Source organism: Nicotiana tomentosiformis, chromosome 11, assembly GCF_000390325.3.
Source record: "Nicotiana tomentosiformis chromosome 11, ASM39032v3, whole genome shotgun sequence".
NCBI classification, from domain to species: domain Eukaryota; kingdom Viridiplantae; phylum Streptophyta; class Magnoliopsida; order Solanales; family Solanaceae; genus Nicotiana; species Nicotiana tomentosiformis.
The window spans coordinates 119,167,832-119,187,578 of record NC_090822.1 but is presented as its reverse complement, the minus strand read 5'-3'; the positions used below and the strand labels follow the sequence as shown (position 1 = coordinate 119,187,578).

Below are 19,747 nucleotides of genomic sequence, written 5' to 3'. Positions count from 1 at the left end.
GCATGATAACAAGACTTACTAAAATTTAAGTAGAGGAAGACTCAATATATAACAAAAGTTAAACAAAATGTGTAATACCCGACACCAAGTTTGTCAAATGAAATTAACAGGAAAGATGATGTTACATTGACTAAAAACAAATCAAATAATTATCAAATTGCTCAAAAGGAATTGACTTTAGTGTATTACAAACAACAGAAAACCCCACCCACAATAAGGAAAATGAAAAGGAAAAAAAGAAACCACTCTATCATTCTTTCGACATTTCAAATACAAGCACACACTTCTGTACACAAATAAAATTACAAGTATTGCCTAAAATTTAAATGCAGAAATGAACTGGAACAGAAAATGATAGAAAAATCACTTGGAAAAAATCAGTCATATCCTTCTCAAACCGTTGAGCTGGTCTCTATAGCATGTCTGTATACATTGTCTGATAACTATACAACAGCATCCGTGCAGGCTATCCTCGTTTATTGCCGAAACATTTTTGCATGCATGAGTCCGGCTTGATGTACATTCGAATCTCTCTCAAAGTTGCTAAGCCAATGTTTGAAATCCTCAAACAAGGTTTTATGTAACAATTTTTTGTTCATCTCTGCTCGAATGACTAGTCAGGAAGTGCCAAATATGAAAGGCAGAGGTGTCGGTATGTTGAAAATACTTCATCCACAAATTCCACGCCTCTTCTTTTGTCATTTCTCACACATCCTGCGCTAACAGCAGACTACACATGCAAGCAGAATGCTGAATACGTGGCTGGATCGAACTGTATGAAGGCTCAAGCACAGCAAGTTCGTCACAACTACCAGTTTGATCTATTTCTGTCCGACTCTCTGGGCTGGGTACTCTTATATGCTCTCCAAACATCTTCCCAATGGTGTCTACTTCCACTTCTCTCAGACGGATAATTGCTAAAATCCGTGTGTGTTCTAAATGTGCTGCTCTCATTGCCTCTACTTTGACTATTTCTCATCTCCTCTTCAAGGTCATAACGTGAACGCTTCAAAATAATAGCAGTAACTCAGTTTAAGATTCAAATTTCAGCAAACAACTGTACAATCTACAGAAGGAAGCTGTAAGCAGTCGAACCACCTTAGTAAAGAAGAGAAAAAGAGAAGAAAACCAAGAAGTCCTTGCCCTTCCAACCATCGGATTGGGAGTTCGAGTCACCAAAGGAGGGAAAAAGTGAAGTGCTGTTAATCCTCTTGGGAGATGGGTGGACGGGTCAGGCACGGGAGGTGGGTTGGGCTGGCTCCTAGTGTTTTAACAATATACACCAATGCAGGTTTTGTTTTGGTTAAAGCTTTAGGCTTGTCAACTACAGCAGCTGCTTTTCTTGAAAAGCTCCTCGACTCCCAACAACAATTAAGAAAATTCCATTCAAGGGAAGGACATCTAACTTTCATAAGCTCTGCATTGACAACCCCCGCAACACTAGGAACAAGATACATGGGATAAGGCAAGGGCATAAACAAGATTGATTTCTTCGATTATATTAAAATATTCTGAAATTAATAGGCACTCAAGCAGGTTTGGTACATAAACTTGCTACAAGCCCCTAATTCCATGCCAACCTACACCCTAGGGGAAGATCCACGAGTACCCAAGACCGGGATAGGGAAAGAAAGACTAGCAACAAATTGGCCATTTTACACGCTACACGTTCTTTGATCTTGATAACAAATTTAATTTTATAATTGTGGTGTCCGGGTCAGCTTTGTTCGCACTTTGACTAATTCCACGGAGATACCTGCTACCTCCCACCTGCAACAAGTACCAGGTAACTCTATCCACCAAGGCTTGGACAGATGGGAAGAAATCACCAAGTATTTTTTTTCTCACGCTGGGATTTAAACCTGAGATCTAAGGTTTTGAACCCACTTCATTGACCGCTAGGCCACACCCTCAGGTGTGATCATGGTAACAAATTACCTCAGGAGAAAAACTATGAAGCACAATAGAGCACGCATAAACATACCTTTGCAGAGTCCGAAAGCACTGCATAGGCCTCTCCTATCATCTTAAAGAGCCTGTCGGCATCTCTGTGGACTTCTTCTGCTATGTCTTTCCACAGTCCATCATCCGCATTGTCATTTCTAGCCAGTGATTGCCCAGCCTAGATCAGCAAAACAATGTTTAGCTAAAGTCGCCATAAGCGGTGTTATAAAGTAGCAAAGGTCCTAGAAAGAACCTTATCAGGGTGATGCTTGAGCGCAGCTTTTCTATAGGCTTTCCTAATTTCTGATGCACCAGCAGATGAATCAACTCCCCTGTCATTGTCGCATCAATCGTTAGAAAAACAATTGCTTACTAAAAAATCATACACCTGTATGCATATTATTTCCACAAACAAATACTCTCTCTATTTTTTTGATAAGGTAACAAATACTCTCTCTATTCGTTTTATAGATGTAAGCTAGAGATGTATAACATAGCAAACAAAACCTTAATATCTTGTAATTTTTAACATGCCATGTCTATTTCTATAGCATGTCATTAAAGGTAAATGTGGCCTCTTAACATTAAAGAGTTTTTAAATATCGAAAGGTGTCAATCTTTTCATGACAGAGCAAAAAATAAAGAGTTCAATAACTTGAGTCACAATTAAGAAACTTACAAGATGAGGTAAAAGTTCAAGGGGATTTCCTTTCTGGCTTCTTCCTCCATTGCCGAAAGCTTCTGTTGTGTTTGCCGAATCTCATTTATGAAACTCATTTTGTTATGTGATCCAGATCCACCAACTTTATTTTCCATATGCCTTGTCAGAAGGGACACAAGTCGCTGAAGATCTGAAGCTGCTCGTCCGTAATCTCTGATCATCTCAAAAAGAGAAGCCCGTCTAGAAAGTGCCTGCATTAGTTTATGTTGGCATTAACCGAAGATATACTGTACCCTAAAATCAGGTAGCTAACTCCACAAAATTGCTATGGATACTTCTTCACTAGAAAAACACTGCCATAACTGACCAAATTCAATGTACTAGGTTACCGAAAACTTCAGTGTAGTCAAGTGAAGTCCTCCGGGTAATGTTTAGAACTGCACAAAGAACTACTGTGCTTACCCAGCCCATTCATATGAGAGAAACAATAAAACTACCATATTTGAACCAGTAACTCAATCAGCATAGGACTTCGTGAAGCAAATGAGAAGGAAAAAAAAAGATTTCCTATTTAAGTCATCTTATGGCTATATTCATCATAACAATGTGCAAATGAAAAAAAGTAGCTAGAAAAAAGAGATCGTCCAAAATGCAGTCCTGGAGAAGTCCGATCTCATAATTATTGCAAACAAAAAACTCCATATAATAGTACGATCATGCCAATTGGGATTTTCCTGGATTTTATTATGTTGAGAGTGGGATCGGGGGACAGAGTGACAGACAAAGGAAGTGGATTAGATTCTGCACCGCTACAGTCAGAAAATCAGTCCTACTGAATGGTAGCCTGTGCGTATATTTCGGTAGCTCGAGAGGTCTAAGACAAAGCGGATCCATTATCGTCCATGTTGTTTAAACTGGTAATGGAAGCACTGAACAGAATGATGGTTTGAATTGTGACAAGTGGATACCTGAGGGGTTCTCTACAGTGTTTAGGGGTCAAGGCATTGACAGAGTTACACATCTCTTGTTCACAACAACGCTCTAGTATTTTGTGATGCCGAAGGAACCAACTGGAAACCTTGAGACATGCACTTATTAGGTTCTAGGGCAGTGCTTGGTCTCGAGATCAACCTCAGAAAGTTTGAGACCATCCAGTGGGTGAAGTGAACAAATATTGATAGTTGTACAGGTGCTCAAATGCAGGATTGAAGCTCTTCCAACCACTAGTATCAGTTGTTGGTTCATCAAACAAAGAAACAGAAGCAAGCAATCCAGTAGTAGAAAGGGTAAAGAAAATGACTTATGAGTTGGCAGAAAGATTTGCACAAAAGGGAGAAGTAGAGAAAGGAAGTGTTAATTAAAAGCACTACATCACTTATTTCACTTGGTTGGTCGGCTAAGTAATCCGTTCATCCTCCAGATCCAACCTTTTGTGTAAGAGCTAGCTAAACAAGGTTTCCATTCATCTTTTTTACCATAGACAGCTTCGATTATTTGCTTCCAGGAAGCGTCATCTTCAGAACTGTATTTTCATAGCCACTTGAAGAGCAAACTTTTATTATGCAGTTTCAAGTTTCTAACTCCCATTCCTCCCCCTTTATTATCCCTTATTACTTTATCCCATTTGATCAAATGCATCTTTCTATTTTCAAAACACCCTTCCCAAAGAAATTTACTCCTCGGGGAGTTCAGCTTTCTTTCAACAATAGCTGGTAAAGTAAACATTGAAATTAGATAAGTTGGAATCCCATCAAGTACACTATTTATAAGCGTAAGTCTTCCCCCATATGAAAGACACTGCTTCTTCCAGGGAGTTAGTTTGTTATTGCATTTATCCCGTACTCCCTGCCATAGGTTTGGATCATTTCTTCTTGCCCTCAAGGGAAGTACTAAATATTTTGTAGGAAAATTTTCCACTTTGCACTCCAACAAAGCTGCTAATTCTTCAACCACATCATCAGCACTAATGCTATACATCCGAACCAACACAAGCCCAATCACGGGCCTCTAGTGAACACTGAACAGTACAAGCTTTCAACTCTTATGCAATAATAAACTGCAGAGGAAACCATTTTCCTCTTTTCCTTCTGAGCATTTGGAGAGTTTATGTTGGAGACAAAAAATGGGTAATAGAAAATTACCCTTCAAGGCAAGACTACACGAAAACGCAGTAGGCCTAAGAGAGAAATTACATTCAACAGCTGAACTGAAAAGACAATTCTGAAACAATACCTTCACATAATTCCCATCTAGCGCAATTGCCAGGCTGCAATCTGCAATGGCATCTGAAATTTGACCCATAGCTCGGTATGCAGCAGCACGATTGCAGAAACATATTGCAGTGAAAGGCCGCGACTCAAAATTACATGATACTGCAGCAGTATAATGCTCAACAGCTTCTGCATGCTTTCCTGATTGGAATGCTGCATTTCCAGCTGCCTGCATGGTAAAGGGTTGAATATCTTGAAGTGCAAAACAAGATGTTCTTTTTCATTTTTATATTTACTGTTTTCATGGGGTGGCGGCAAAATTTTTTTGCATTACTTGCTCTGAGATCTTTCAGAAATCAGAAAATGCAAAGAAGATGAGTAGTAAAACAAGGTAGGTAGAGATGGGTAGGAATATATTAATACTTAAAGGCTGAACAAACAAGTCGAGGTCTATAAAGAGGCAAGAGTCTGAAGCAACTAGAAACAAGAACCATAATCAGTTCACTCTGTAATGGAGCAACCCTACAATTTCATGTTTGCTGACGGATTCAGGGCATTAGGACTACTAACTTAAGTAAATTACTAGACTCACTAAAACCATACAACTTTCAGTACAAACACAACAGAATACGTCAATAATTGTATCTCATTTAGTCACGAGAATGGCTATATTATTATAGGCTTTCTCAGTAAACTGCTTTGTTGCATGTCAATCGCCATTTCTTTGTTCTTCTTTTTCAGAAAGGTTACTAACTACAGTAGCTTGCTCGTCTTAGGAGCTTACCAAAAAGGGCATCAAATAACTTTTTTCTTTCCGTCTCAAAAAAAAGTAACACAACTTTGCTAGGAAATTTTATGACTGACCAAGAATGACCAACCAAAGTAGGTGATGATAGAAAAAACATACACCCCTCAAAGAGCAATTCCTAACGCTTTTCCCCATAATAATTAATCACAATGCAACAGTAGAAGATTACTTGTCTATTTAAGGGTGGAGGAAATAAGCAGCTATTTACAGATGATAGAAAGCTTCCAAGGTCAGTAGTTAATTCCAGATAGTTTAGTGCGGAAGGAACGTAAGGATCGCCTTTTCTCAGTGAAGTTCTGATATAAAGTTTTGTCACAAAATAGACAGCAAGAACAAATATGACCATGAAAATTCGTATGGAGAACAAAGCACCTTATGCAGTAGAGTGTTTTTCATGTGTCGTGTGTGAAGAAGATTATGAAGACGCAAAACAATTATTTATATATTTGTTGAATCAAAAACCAGATCTAGTACATGCTGAATTTGCTTGAAGTTATATGGTGCAGCCATGCTACATTTTTGGAATAGAAGAATAATACGAGGAGAAAAGAGTTGTGGAACACTATACCAGCGGTTATATGGTGGACTATGTGGAGGAAAGGAACCAATGATACTTTGAAGGCAAAAAGGAAAACTTTCTCAGTGGTATAGACAGAGCAGCCCTAGCAAATTTAAAGATTCAAAGACACAACTTCAAATATAAATTTTCGCTTAGTGTGATACCTAGTGAGTTGCTCTAGTGGTAAGCACCCTCCACTTCCAACCAAGAGGTTGTGAGTTCGAGTCACCCCAAGAGCAAGGTGGGGAGTTCTTGGAGGGAGGGAGCTTGAGGGTCTATCGGAAACAGCCTCTCTACCCTAGGGTAGGGGTAAGGTCTGCGTACACACTAGCCTCCCCAGACCCCACTAGTGGGATTATAGTGGGTTGTTGTTGTTGTTGTTGTTAGTGTGATACCTACCATCTCTCTCATTTATCATGGCTACTAATTAGCTAATGCAATCAGAGACCAGGATTGTCTCTTCTTCTTCTGTTATTGTTATTCCATTTACCTACCAATTCATCCCAGAAGATCTTCAAAAATATCAATAGGTAAATCATTTTACGAGTTTCACGAAAATAGAGATTTATAGTTCAAATGGCAGCTACCACATTTAGTTACTGAATAATACATGTATAACAATGAAATAAGCTAAATATAAAAGTGATGGATGCTTGTTTAGGAAAGGGAAGATGATAAAGCACAAAGTTCACTCACCTTGAGGCACAAGAGCTCACGTATTGTTACAGCTAAAGGAACAGCAGCTTCTAAATTCTTGAGTCCACTACTGCAAAGTAAAATTATAAGACTGTAAGCTAACGCCTACCTGTAAAAGTGGATAAAGATATTCCAAATAAAGAAGCCACCTTTCCATTAGACACGTCGATTTTTCTTGGTTCTTCATAAAAGTATCAGCCTCTTCAAGCTTCCCAAGATAAAAGTAAGACTTGACTATTTTAGAAAAATACCAGAGCCCAGAGGAAGCACTTTTCTCTGTGGCCGCACTATCTAATTCCGATGACTGGTAACTGGAATTAGAAGGCAGAGCATTTGACTTAGCAAATTCAAGTGTCTTCTCACATAACTGAATCACCTCTTCGTACCTCCTCAGCTGTTCATTAAACTCACAGTTTAGTTTAATTCAAGAAATTCAAAAGATTTTTAGAGCACTTGTTGCAAACTGTTAAGTATTCAAAATTTAATTTTACAGTCTCATGGTTCAATGACAAATACCAAGAGAAGAGCATCTGCTTTCATTTCAAGAAGTTTCTCCGAATAGGTGCTTATTGTCAAAGCCTCAGAGATTGCACCCAAGGCCAAGTCTGCATCACTTTGCCTTCGCCTTTGCAGAAGTTCCACACACTGCTTCATACATTCTGATACTCTCTGAGGATATCGAAAAAGACCAATTAGTTTTCATTTATCAAGAAGTGCAACAAAGTTCATTTTGTTTGCAAAGAATTCAGATGTTGCTTAAATGTCATTATTAAGGAAGAAGCTGGACAAATAAAATCATAATCAAAATTCATTAGAATGCCAAGAACACAACCTAATGACCTATGAGTAAATTACCTATTCTGTCCGCATATTTCCAGTTTTCATTTCTTAGTGAACAACAGCTGTGGTACACGGAGGGGAGTGTCAGATAAGAAGTTATCTAGCAACAGATACTTAATTCATCCTCCACCTTCTTTTTTTTTGATGAAGTAATGAATTTTATAAAAAAAGGAATCAAGAAAATGCAAGAAGACCCTCAACTTCTTTTAATCAGTACACCCTCTCGACTTTGTGTTCATATTATCCCTATTTTCTCTTCCTTTTCTCAATTTTGGGGCCCTCTAAGTGACCTTGCATCTCATAGGAGATAACATAAACAAGTTGTTCATGTCGCATGCTTTGCCAAGCTCAAAATTTTTATGACTAAAGTTTCCAGATAATCTCATTTAAAACCTAATGTAAAATCCATAGATCTTGTTGGAATTTTTCTTTTCTTTCTTTCATCAAACAACTAGTGGATTTGAAACAAACTGGGGCATAAACGACATTAATTGTGTTATTGCTGAGGTAAATAATTGCATACAAGACACGGCTACGACAATTCAAATAAGGGGGGCACAGTCTAGGAGGTAACTGTCTGGCGAAAGAATCTGCTAAAGATAAGTCCTGATAAGAAGAATGTAAAGCAAACTACTGAAGTTAATCATTTTACCTGTGTCTTTTCCAAGCCCTCCGAAGCTTCCACCAATATTTTTCTGTCCGCACATACCTCCGGCCCTTGTTGCAAGCACTTCATGAAAAACTTTGATGCATTTTCGACTTCCCCAAGGGCAAGGTAACAGCTAGAAAATGCAAAACAAAACATAGTTACAAAAATAAAGTGTCTGCTTTTCCTTCTGTCTATAAATGGTATTAACACTACTATACACTTTGGCATATACTGGATGCTGGAATGCAACTGTCTACAACATTCTAATTATACGATATAATCACCGCTGAAGTAAGTTCGTGATTTGAAGCTGTAAACAGAATTTCAGGAACTATCTAGAGTGGCTAAATCTTGAAAAGCTGCAAATTATAAAATTCGATCACCAAGAAATTTGTGACCTTTGTATAAGACCTAAATGCATCAGATGAAAAAGGAGAAGAGTAAAAGCTGTATCATTGATTACACAAAATACACGCACATATCAAAAGACAGAGACCACAGTAACTGGGAAATATCAACTTTTTCTCCTTTTTCTAATTTACATATTTATAGATATTAAAAGATGAACCTAAAGGTATTGATATTCAGTTTCTAAATGAGTCTTCCCGACAAAGTTATACAAGAAATGTTGACACTGCGTGAAAACAACCAATATAACTAAGTTATCACATTAAAGAAGGTTTATCCAACAAGAATCACGGAATGATAAACTCAAGACAGAATATTATACGTGCTCCATGCACTGTGATTGTTTTAATTTTTAAATCAGACATGTTTATGCATACTAAAGGACAGTGATCAAACTTGTATCAGCCAACCATATGTTCAGAAAGGTAAGAGGAAGCTAAACCTATACCATATGGAAACTAAAGGAACTTATGACAAAGGGGAAGGTAATTAATAACACATGGATCATACTTTGCAGCTCGAACTTGGACCCTGAAAAAGTTCGGATCTAATGCAACAGCCTTCATACAATCCTCAAGTGCTTCTCTCATTCTTCCAAGAGACATACGTGTTGCTGCACGGTTGCTATAACATAACATTAAAGCCCGAAGACAGCTCTTAGATGTCTCGCTTCCAGACACACAGTTCAGTCCTTGTGTGTAGAATTCCTCTGCTTTAGACAAGTTCCCATTTGCATAGGCTTGATTCCCCCTAATATAAATAGAGATCACAAGCATGAACTTCGGACAAAAATGCAACAAAAAAAGGAATAAGTGAGTGAACAAGGTAAATCCCTCCATGATAAAAAACAGTAACTTGTACCTCAATCGCCATTTTTCACAAGCTTCCTGAGCAGCCATGCTTGCCGCAACCGTTTCATGGTTGACCTTCTGCACCTTAGCTGGTTCATCATTTCCCTGGCTATGGCTTGTCAAAGCAGGTATATATCCTTTCTTACCCTGAGTGGGAGATGAAAGAGGAGATCCAGAAACTTGCAAAAATTGCACTGGTGATGATGAGAAAGAAAATTGCGTAGTTGACATTGAACTACACGAATCATTGGTGAGCTTCGTTCGATTTTTCTTCTTCTGTTGCCGTGTTGCTGCTGCTATCTGATTTTGAGCAACAGAGGATGCACCAAATATGAAGTTACCCTCAATGCAACACTCCTCAAAATTTGAAGTAACACTAAACTGACTTCCTCCATCGCTATCTTGTCTCTCAATTGTTGATTTGGAAGTCACTTCATTTTCTGCTGCAGTTACGAAAGAATCAGTACTATAATCTAAATGCTCGGTAGCAGATTTGAAGCTTTCAGTCTCAGTCCCAGATATAGACTCTTCAAAAGGACCGCCTGTATCTACACCATGATGAATAAAGTGTCCAAATTTTACTTCTTGTGTTTCGTTGTATGTCACATCATTTTCATTGATATTCATGCGTTCTGTTGCATCTACCAGATCTTCATCTGTTACATCATTTGCAACCACTGGTCGTGAATCACTACATCCATAATTCTCATTCGGACTACAGGACTCATCGGAAGCCAAAGAAGTTTCCCTTGACAATGTATTATCTGTTGGTGGTTCACGATACGGAGAAATATCCATTGGTGAATATGGTTCGGAAGGTTCGGCATTCTCTTCTGAACTTCCTCTGAAGGCAAAGTCTTGAGCAAAGTCCACTGGAGTTGAGTGTGTTTGCTTAGGCTTCCCTTTCTTTTTCTTGTATCTGGGGTCTTTAGTCGCTTCCCTTCTAGTTTCAACTTTCTTATTTAAGCTTCCTTTAACAGTTGGTGTCTTAAATCCAAAATTTTGCATTAGCATACCATCAGACTTTGTAGTGAAACTAAATTCAACCGGATTAGTAAAGGGACTATTCCGCGTTGCTGCCTGAAATGAGAACCCTGAAGGAATTGAATCTGAAATTCCACCAGCATCGGTATTGCCCGAAAACTCAGTCTTCCCTTTATCCACATTATCTGCGGAAGCAGGCAAATCGGTCTGTGTTTGACCAAAATGGTTTCTGCTTCTGCTTCCAACTCCTGACTCATTCACATTATCATGCTTATTAACAATATTTCCACTGGGGTCACTTGAACTTGGATCAACCTTTACATTCTCATTAGCAACATAAGAACCCATAGGCTCATTTATATGCATGTTTTTCATCTTATCATGAAGCAAGGTCTCTGAGCTTCCACCCAAAGAGCCTCTTTCCATATATGCATAGTCCTTCACGTCATTCTCAATGCTTTCTTTGATATTCAACTTGTTCATCTCATTCAAGAGTTTAACTCCTACACCCTCACCAAACTTATTATCAACATTTTCACTACTCGACAAGCTGCCAAACACGTTAAACTCGGGTTTTACATTCGGTGCAGAGTCAACATTTCCCTCACTATCAATGTTTAACTTGCTCTCCATCTCCTTGCTTACCATTTCATCAAGTTTCGCATCGCCACCCGTAAACACGAAAGACCCTCCTTTATCAGCAACAGAATTAACCACATTGTTGTTTACACCACTCACATTCATTTTCTTCCCACTTTCAAGTTTCAGTTTTCTCATTTCATCAACAAGAAATGTTCCTTCGCCTACATTGGTATTTGAATTTGCTCCAAACGGACCACTTTTATCATTACTACCACTAATTCTACTAGCTCCAAAAACAAACCCTTTATTACCAGCATCCCCACTACCCCAATACCCCAAATTACCCCCCGCCCCCAAATTACCTCCCACCCCCAAACCCATGTCCATTTCTTGATTTTCCACAAAACCCTTAAAAGGGTTGAAAGGTTGATCCTTTTTATGAGAACCCGTGTATTTCTTCTTATACAATCTGGGTTTTTGCAGCTTTGCAGAAGACCCAAATGGAGACGGGTTCGGATCTTGACCCTGACCCGTATGTCCAAGATTGTGATCCATTGGAACCCCACAAAATATTCTCTGCTGCTTTGAAAGATTATAAGAAGATTGAGTGTTAGAAATCTGACCTTTATGAAGATACAAATCTCCGGTATCAGTCAACGCCGGCGACATAAGTCATCTAATCGAACGGATGGCGTTTACTCCCATAAATTCTGATCATGAAATAATTTGGTTTGTTTTTGGGAGAAATCAAATGAAGCTTGTAGAGGAGGGTCTACTTCCTCCTTAATTTTCTTTTTAACTTACTATTTTCTAATTGTTGTTTAATTATTGTTGTTTGTTTACAAATTTTCATGTTGTGTGTGTATACATTTTTATTTTTTTTAAATCTTTGGTTTCTTAATCATGAGGGTTTTTTATTTTATTTTATTCCATGACTGTGGGAATTTTATGTTTTTGAATATGACAGTTCTTTTTTTTTAATTTTATTTTATTTTTTAAAATGTTTGTCTTTATCTTTTTATAGGATCTTTTAGTGGCCTTTCATATTTTTTCAGGTCCATATAATAACAATTGTTTTCATTCTGTGGTGTGATGCAAATTGTTCATCTTTTAATTTGAATAATTATTTTTACATTGAGTGTGTTTGGTGTTATTTGTACATCATGCCCCTTTACCATTTTGAATTTAAGAAAATAACCTTTTTAGATCTCTTACGTGTAAAAGATATATCTCTCATGTGTAAAAAAAAAAATAGGATCATAAAAATAAAAATAAGTTTGTAAAGAGCCAAAAAATCAATTGACCCGTTTGATGCTATTTTGCATTGTTATTATTTTGATATGGATTGAATATTCAAACAAATACCTTTGTCCTTACGAATAATTGAATGGAACGAAAATATCAAATCATATGAGACTTGAAAACAAAAATAATCCTTTTATGTGTGTTATTAAGAGAGTAATTAGTTATATGAATCTATTATTTGTATCGCAATAAAATGATGTATGCACGATTAATGAAACATGAACCAGGTCAAGAATTATACGGACAAAAGGATAATTTAATTTGGGATAGAGCTTCACCAATTGACCTATACTAAGGTTAATCAATATGAAAATTCCTAAGACACAATTGATCTTCTCGAATACAAACGACTGTCAAAAAGTGACTAAACATATAAGTTTATTTTCGCTTAAATCATACCTTTTATACACTTCATAATTTCAAAGTAATATGAAATAAGCTTTTATAAAATGGTAGCGGTTTTAAATATGTACCATTAAGCTTGATATTGTCTACTATGAATGATCTAGTCATAAGAATATCCCCTTGTACTTCACAATATAAGTGTAATCGAAACTAGCTTTATAAAATGACAGCGTTCCTAAAAATGCATCATTAAGCTTGATATTGTCTATTCTAAATGATAGTCATAAAAATATCCCCTTCTACTTGAATTTCAAAACAAATTTTGTCTATAATGCATTTAGAACAACACAATTAATGAGAATTTTAATTCTCTGTAAAATAAAAATATATTTACAAGAGTACAAGCATAATTTTGATCATTGCCACATCCAACACAATTTACAAGCATTAATCTACCACCTTATGGAAGCAAAGGTAAGGATCTATTAGGAAAAAAACTTAGGTCTAACCAAAATAATTCATTTCTGTATTTAAAAAGTATTATTTTATGACGAAACTCAATGTTTTATATTGTTTTGACGTGCGTTAATTTCTTTTTTGAATTTTTTTTCTATTTTTGTTCACAGCAATGTTTTATCTGGAAAAGAAAAAATAACTTGTTTTTCAAATATTAATTTTTCTTAACTTCTCCACAAAACTACAAAAGAAATTATTTTGATAAAGTTTGAAACCAAAAGAATTTTCAGATAACTTGTTGAAAGTTTAAGACAACCAAAATAAACAAAGCTAGAAAACCTGAAAAGAATTTACCAAAACAATTTCAACCATTTCTCCAACCAAACCCTTTTTTTGTGTGTGTTTTGTTGATTTTTTTCTATTTTTTTTTAAAAAATTCTTTTTTCTAAAAAAAAACATTTTTATTACTCTTTTTTGAAAATCAAATCTCTTAATTCCTCAGTCCATCAGTTGCTCGCCGTCTCTGCTCCGTCTGCTCCATGTCTCTGCTTTTCTACAGAGGTTCTCTTTTTCTCCTCTTCATATTAATTCCTGTCATACTGTTCTAAAATTTGCTAAAATCTTGTTTGTCAAAGGTGCTAACTTTAGACTCTAAACTCGAGCTTAATCTTTTTTTTTGTGGGTGGGGGTGGGGTGGGGTGGGGTGGGGGGGAATTATATACTACCGAGTTTAAACGTGCGCCAATGGCCCTCGAGGATTTATGGGTTATAGAAAAAACTGAGCTTATTCTTTTTAGTTACTAACTTAAAACGTTCAAATCTGGAATCGTTCCCAATTAGCTTAAATTTTTAGTTAAGGTGTTGAACAGTTGAATAAATAAAGAAGTGATTGGAATTACTAGTGTGGGCAGCGTTCATTATGATTGCGTGATTGAACTTTGGTTGAAACTAGTGTTGCTTTTATCATTTGATGGACCGATACAAGAATCTAGCATCATCTTTTTGCAGTGCAATTTTCTTCTAGGGTTTATAAGTTGCTAAGCACTAATTAAATGGAAAGCTATGACTGACATGTGTCCAGTGGTTTGGGGGGCTGAGGGGCTGGGAAGAAGATACTAGTATAGCAATATTGTAACTGATGTAAATAAGAAAAGCTTCTTGGTTTCAAATGCATGCTGAAGTAACTTGATACATGGCTCTTGCACATGTTTTTCTATATAATTTTTGACAGTACATATTCTAAACATGTCTTGTCTTATATTTTCAGATTTAGCATTCTTTTTGTTCCGTCAACATACACTTCAAGTGTCTGGAGCTGTATTACTCTACAAACAAGACTATAGTGAGACTTGACTATGTTTCTGACAAGCAATGTCCACCCGCGTTCTTCTGCACGTGAGTGCGTTTTCTCTATCCCAAGTGAACTCCCAACGTCTCTTTTCCGTGGAGTATGCTGTAAAGTCAGGGGCGGATCCAGCCTTTTGGTACCGGGTTCATCTGAACCCAGTACTATCGACGTGGAGCACAAATTTATGTTAAATTATAACAAATAGTAGTTATGAATCCACAACTTTAAAAATATAATCGGTTCAAGGCTAAAAATCTTAAAAATTGAACCCATAGAATTTAAATCCTAGATCCGCCTCTGTGTAAAGTTGTTGAAAAAGTTAGTTGATGATGGAACTTCAAGTTGGGAAAAGCTGTTCATGCACTTCTTGTTGTTTCTAGTAATGTCTCAGAAGACCACATAATTCAGAATAATTGTCTCATTAATCTCTACTGGAGGTGTGGACAACTTGCTGTTGCTCGGCAGGTGTTTGACAGATTGAGTCAACGAAATGTAGTTTCTTGGAGCTTTTTAATGGCAGGGTATTTGCACAATGGGTATGCTTGGGAAGTAACCAAATTGTTCAAAGACATGATTTCAGTGGATAAAATATTCCCAAATGAGTATGTCTTGTCTACCGTACTTTCTTCTTGTTCTAGCGGTGGTTTGCTACACGAAGGGCGGCAGTGTCATGCGTTAGTGTTGAAAGCAGGATTGGTCTTTCATCAATATGTGAAGAATGCTCTTCTATCCTTGTATACAGTGTCTTCAGATATGGAAGGGGTTTTGGAAATCTTGAAGTCTGTTCCTGGATTAGACATCATTACTTATAATTCTATACTGAAGGGGTTCTTGGATCATGGGTATACAAGTGAAGCGTTGGATGTTTTCTCAAGGATGTTGGCTGACGGCTCGGCGGGGGATAGTGTCAGTTACGTGAACATATTTGGTCTTTGTGCTCGCTTCAAGGATTTGAAGTTGGGTAAGCAAGTTCACTGCAGAATGCTGAAGTCTGGTCTTCAGCTTGATGTGTTTCTAAGCAGTGCAATCATGGACATGTACGGAAAGTGTGGTGAAATTTCAGGTGCAAGATATATTTTTGATTCTTAAGCGAACCATAATGTGGTGTCTTGGACGACAATCTTGGCTGCAAATTTCCAAAATGAATGCTTTGAGGAAGCCCTGAAACTGTTCTTACGAATGGAACTTCAGGATATTATTCCAAATGAATACACATTCGCAGTGTTGTTGAATTCCTGTGCAGGTCTATCAGCACTTGGTTACGGGAAAACATTACATGCACGTGTCGAGAAGACAGGATATGGTTTTTTTGTTGTAGTTGGAAATGCTTTGATCAATATGTATTTTAGGAATGGCCATATTGAAGCCACTAGGGCCTTGTTTTCAAACATGATATGTCGAGATACTGTTACTTGGAATATGATAATATCAGGTTTCTCTCATCATGGGCTTGGTGAGGAAGCATTGGATGTGTTTCAGCATATGTTAGCTGCCAAAGAGCAACCAAACTATGTAACCTTTGTCGGGGTTATTTTGGCTTGTGGACATTTGGGTAGGATAGAAGAAGGATTTTACTACTTGCAGCATCTAATGAGGGACATCGGCCTTGAACCTGGGTTAGAGCACTATACCTGTGTTGTTGGGCTCCTAGGTAAAGCTGGAACACTTGATGAGGCTGAGAATTTCATGAGGTCGACGCCAATCACATGGGATGTTGTTGCCTGGCGTACTTTGCTTAATGCTTGTAACGTCCACCGCAATTATGGTTTAGGAAAGAGAGTAGCAGAGCATTTGTTGCAACTGAACCCCAACGACGTGGGAACTTATATCCTGTTGTCCAATATGCATGCCAAGGTGAAAAGGTGGGATGGAGTAGCAAAGATACGGAAGCTATTAAGAGAAAGGAACATAAAGAAAGAACCTGGATTGAGCTGGACTGAAATAAGAAATGAAACTCATGTGCTTGTTTCTGATGACACTCAACTCCCAGAGACGGCTCAAATCCATGAGAAGGTGAGAAAATTGTTGGCTGAAATAAAACCATTGGGTTATGTTCCGGACACAGCTTCTGTCTTGCATGACGTTGAGCAAGAACAACAAGAGGGTTATCTAAGTTACCACAGCGAAAAGCTGGCTGTAGCATATGCTCTCATGAAAACACCATCCCAAGCGCCAATTCATGTTATTAAGAATCTCAGAATATGTGATGATTGCCATTCTGCTTTGAAGCTTATCTCTAAGGTCACAATGAGAACGATAGTTGTAAGAGATGTCAATCGATTCCACGGCTTTCAAGATGGGTCCTGTTCATGTGCCGATTATTGGTGAAAAAGCACAAGTTTGACATAAAGTTTCGTACACTGTGTCAAAGGAGATTTATGCTTGCTGCTCATGTTCTCAGCCAACTAGAGATAGTGAGCTTGAACAAAGCTCTTTTAACTACACAGCCATGTAAGTTGTCTGAAACGGCCATTCATCATATAATAAGTTTGTTTCTAGCTTCCAAAATTCTAATAATATTCATTACATTGAAATCAATAAGTTAGAAATTATAATAATATTCATTCTAATAAGTTTGTTATTGCTGCTGTTGTTGTTGTATCCTTACAAAATTCTTGTTGTTTCTTCTTTTCGCCTTCTGAACAGAATTAACTATAACCTGATGGCATTGTAATTAGGTGTTCATATGTACACAAACTTATTGAGTTCATAATTTGTTTATGTTTAATTTGTGTTTGATCAAGCTGGAAACACAGTTGCCAGTATCTTACAATATGCAGATACTGTAATGTATTAGTGATTGTATCATTCCAATTTGTATTTTATGATTTCTAGACATATCTTAAAATTCTTGTACAATATAATTTAGGCTATGCCAACAGAGAATGAGATGTTCTGCAAAATTTTGGGCGGGCAGTTTTCACCGTGGAGACTTGATTCACAGAATCCACATGTAAATCTTGGACTTCTGTCTAGTTTTCCAGGGAGGATATCTAAGCTGTCACGGATGCTTGGACGCTGAGAATCACTTCAAAGATGATTTTTTGGGTGTAACCATTCGATATCCGGTACTACCGCTGCATAGGGCCATTAAATGGGAAGCGCTCCCTACCCGGAGTTTCTCCATTTTCAGGACTAAAACTCGAGACCTCTACTTTGAATTTTAGTGAAGGTAAATAAAGATATTAATTGTTCGTCTCAACTGTAATAGGGTGCCTAGGAGGTCATATAATGGTTTAGCAACTTTTGAATAAAGCTGTTACTTCCCTTTTGAGACAGATAATTTGACAATATAGCATGGGAAGGTGTATCTAAGAAGTAGACATGAGAAAGGGCTGCCTTCTAGTGCTTGAGAAAGAAGCATCTTTCCATACATCATACTGCCAAGCCAAAGTGACAGGCTTATCCTGCTAACAACTCAATTTACCAGGTTTTTCCTCCTCCGCGATAATGCAGGAGGAAAGGTGTATAGAAGAAACAGACTTGCTAGAAAAAAAAAGAAAAATTTCTGTTCTCCGAAATTGCACAAATGAAGAGAGATCACTTTACAGTAGCAGGAACATGTTGTCGCTGTGCAGTCATTTATGATATTCATCATCTTGCAGAAATGCAGGATAAGGCTGCGTACAATAGACCCTTGTGGTCCGGCCCTTCCCCGGACCCGCACCGGACTGCCCTTTTTTATCATCTGTTCAAATAAAATCTTTATAACCTTACATCACATGGAGCACACAATGTTGGTCATGATATCAATATGTCCATGAAAATAAATAGAAACATAGAGATAGCAAATCTACACTTCTCTGATCTCCCCTATCTCTCCGGAACATGTTATTGCTAAACTCAAGCCCACAGGGCTATGTTAATGAAATGCTTAGATTTGTAAATGTTGATTTGCATAAGTACTTCTGCCTGGCCAGTTGGTTCATATTTTATTGCCAGCTTAGTTACTGCCCATATAAATGTCCAATTGCTGAACTAGAGTTGACAATGAATCAAAGTTGCTTGTGCTGGAGGAGACAATGACATGAAAACATATGAAAGCCATGACATGTATGTATACAAGAAACTCTGACAGAAAGGAGAAAGAGCATCTATCTAGCATACATAGGCCCGTGGCAGGTCGCTTACATTAATATGTACGCAATAATAATAATAATAATAATAATAATAATAATAATAATAATAATAACAACAACATGAATAGAGGTAAGACATGTAAGTCATATCAACAATCGAGACCAATTCGGCAGTCACAATCAATTATTTCTTTTATCATTCTATTTCGACGTGCAATTCGTTCCCACAATATAATCTTTCTAATAAATTCTGTTGCGGCGTGCAACCCGATCCAATAATATAAACTTTCAAATATTTTTGTTGCGGCGTGCAACCTGATCCCACAGTATAATCTTTCAAATAGATTCTGTTGTGGCGTGTAACCCGATTCAATAATATAAATTAATAACACTTATACGTAAGACTACTTCAATAAATGCACAATTAATATGAAATTATTAGGCAACAAGGTATACAACAATTATAAATTATGTAGGAAGCAGATAGGGGGCAAGTAACAAATAAGTGTAGAATCAGGGAGGAGATAGACAATTTAATATACGAAATGCTAATTGTCAAGTAGCAATTATGGCACAAAAATCAATTAAACAGGTAGCAATTAAGGCATGAAATCAAAGCATAATAGTAGGCAATGAAAATAATAGAATCAATTAATTCATGAAATGAGGCAATTAGCGGATATGTAGAAACATGAAAACAAGCAATTTGACGACGCATAGACACTCGTCACCTCGCTTATACGTCGTTACACATGAAATTCACATAACACATAGTTCAAGGGTTCTATTCCCTCAAGTCAAGGTTAACCACGACACTTACCTTGCTTCGCAATTCAAGTGATCACTCGACCACAATTTTTCCTTTCGAATTAGTCTCCAACCTAATCAAACCTATCAATTTATTGGCCAACAATTCAATTGGAGCTTTAGAAACTATTCACAGTTCGAAAGAGACTTAATTTAAGTTATTTTCGGAAAAGTCAATCGAAAGTCAACGTGGGACCCACTTTTCGGAATCCGAC

General features: G+C 37.3%; 1 protein-coding gene and 1 pseudogene across 1 annotated transcript; one reads left to right on the top strand and one right to left on the bottom strand.

Moving 5' to 3' along the window:
• Positions 1–126: 126 nt before the first annotated feature.
• LOC104087082 (uncharacterized) lies at positions 127–12,024 on the bottom strand. Its single transcript, XM_070188013.1, has 11 exons — positions 9,637–12,024; positions 9,286–9,525; positions 8,371–8,500; positions 7,395–7,547; positions 7,028–7,272; positions 6,879–6,948; positions 4,838–5,044; positions 2,624–2,856; positions 2,198–2,276; positions 1,985–2,122; positions 127–1,006 (listed from the first exon to the last, which is right to left on the bottom strand). Exons 1-11 carry the CDS (start codon positions 11,859–11,861, stop codon positions 809–811), a joined length of 3,918 nt encoding a protein of 1,305 aa, XP_070044114.1. The 5' UTR covers positions 11,862–12,024; the 3' UTR covers positions 127–808.
• A 2,952-nt stretch (positions 12,025–14,976) lies between these two features.
• Positions 14,977–18,559, top strand: LOC108942833 (pentatricopeptide repeat-containing protein At5g39680-like; annotated as a pseudogene).
• The last annotated feature ends 1,188 nt before the right edge of the window (positions 18,560–19,747 follow it).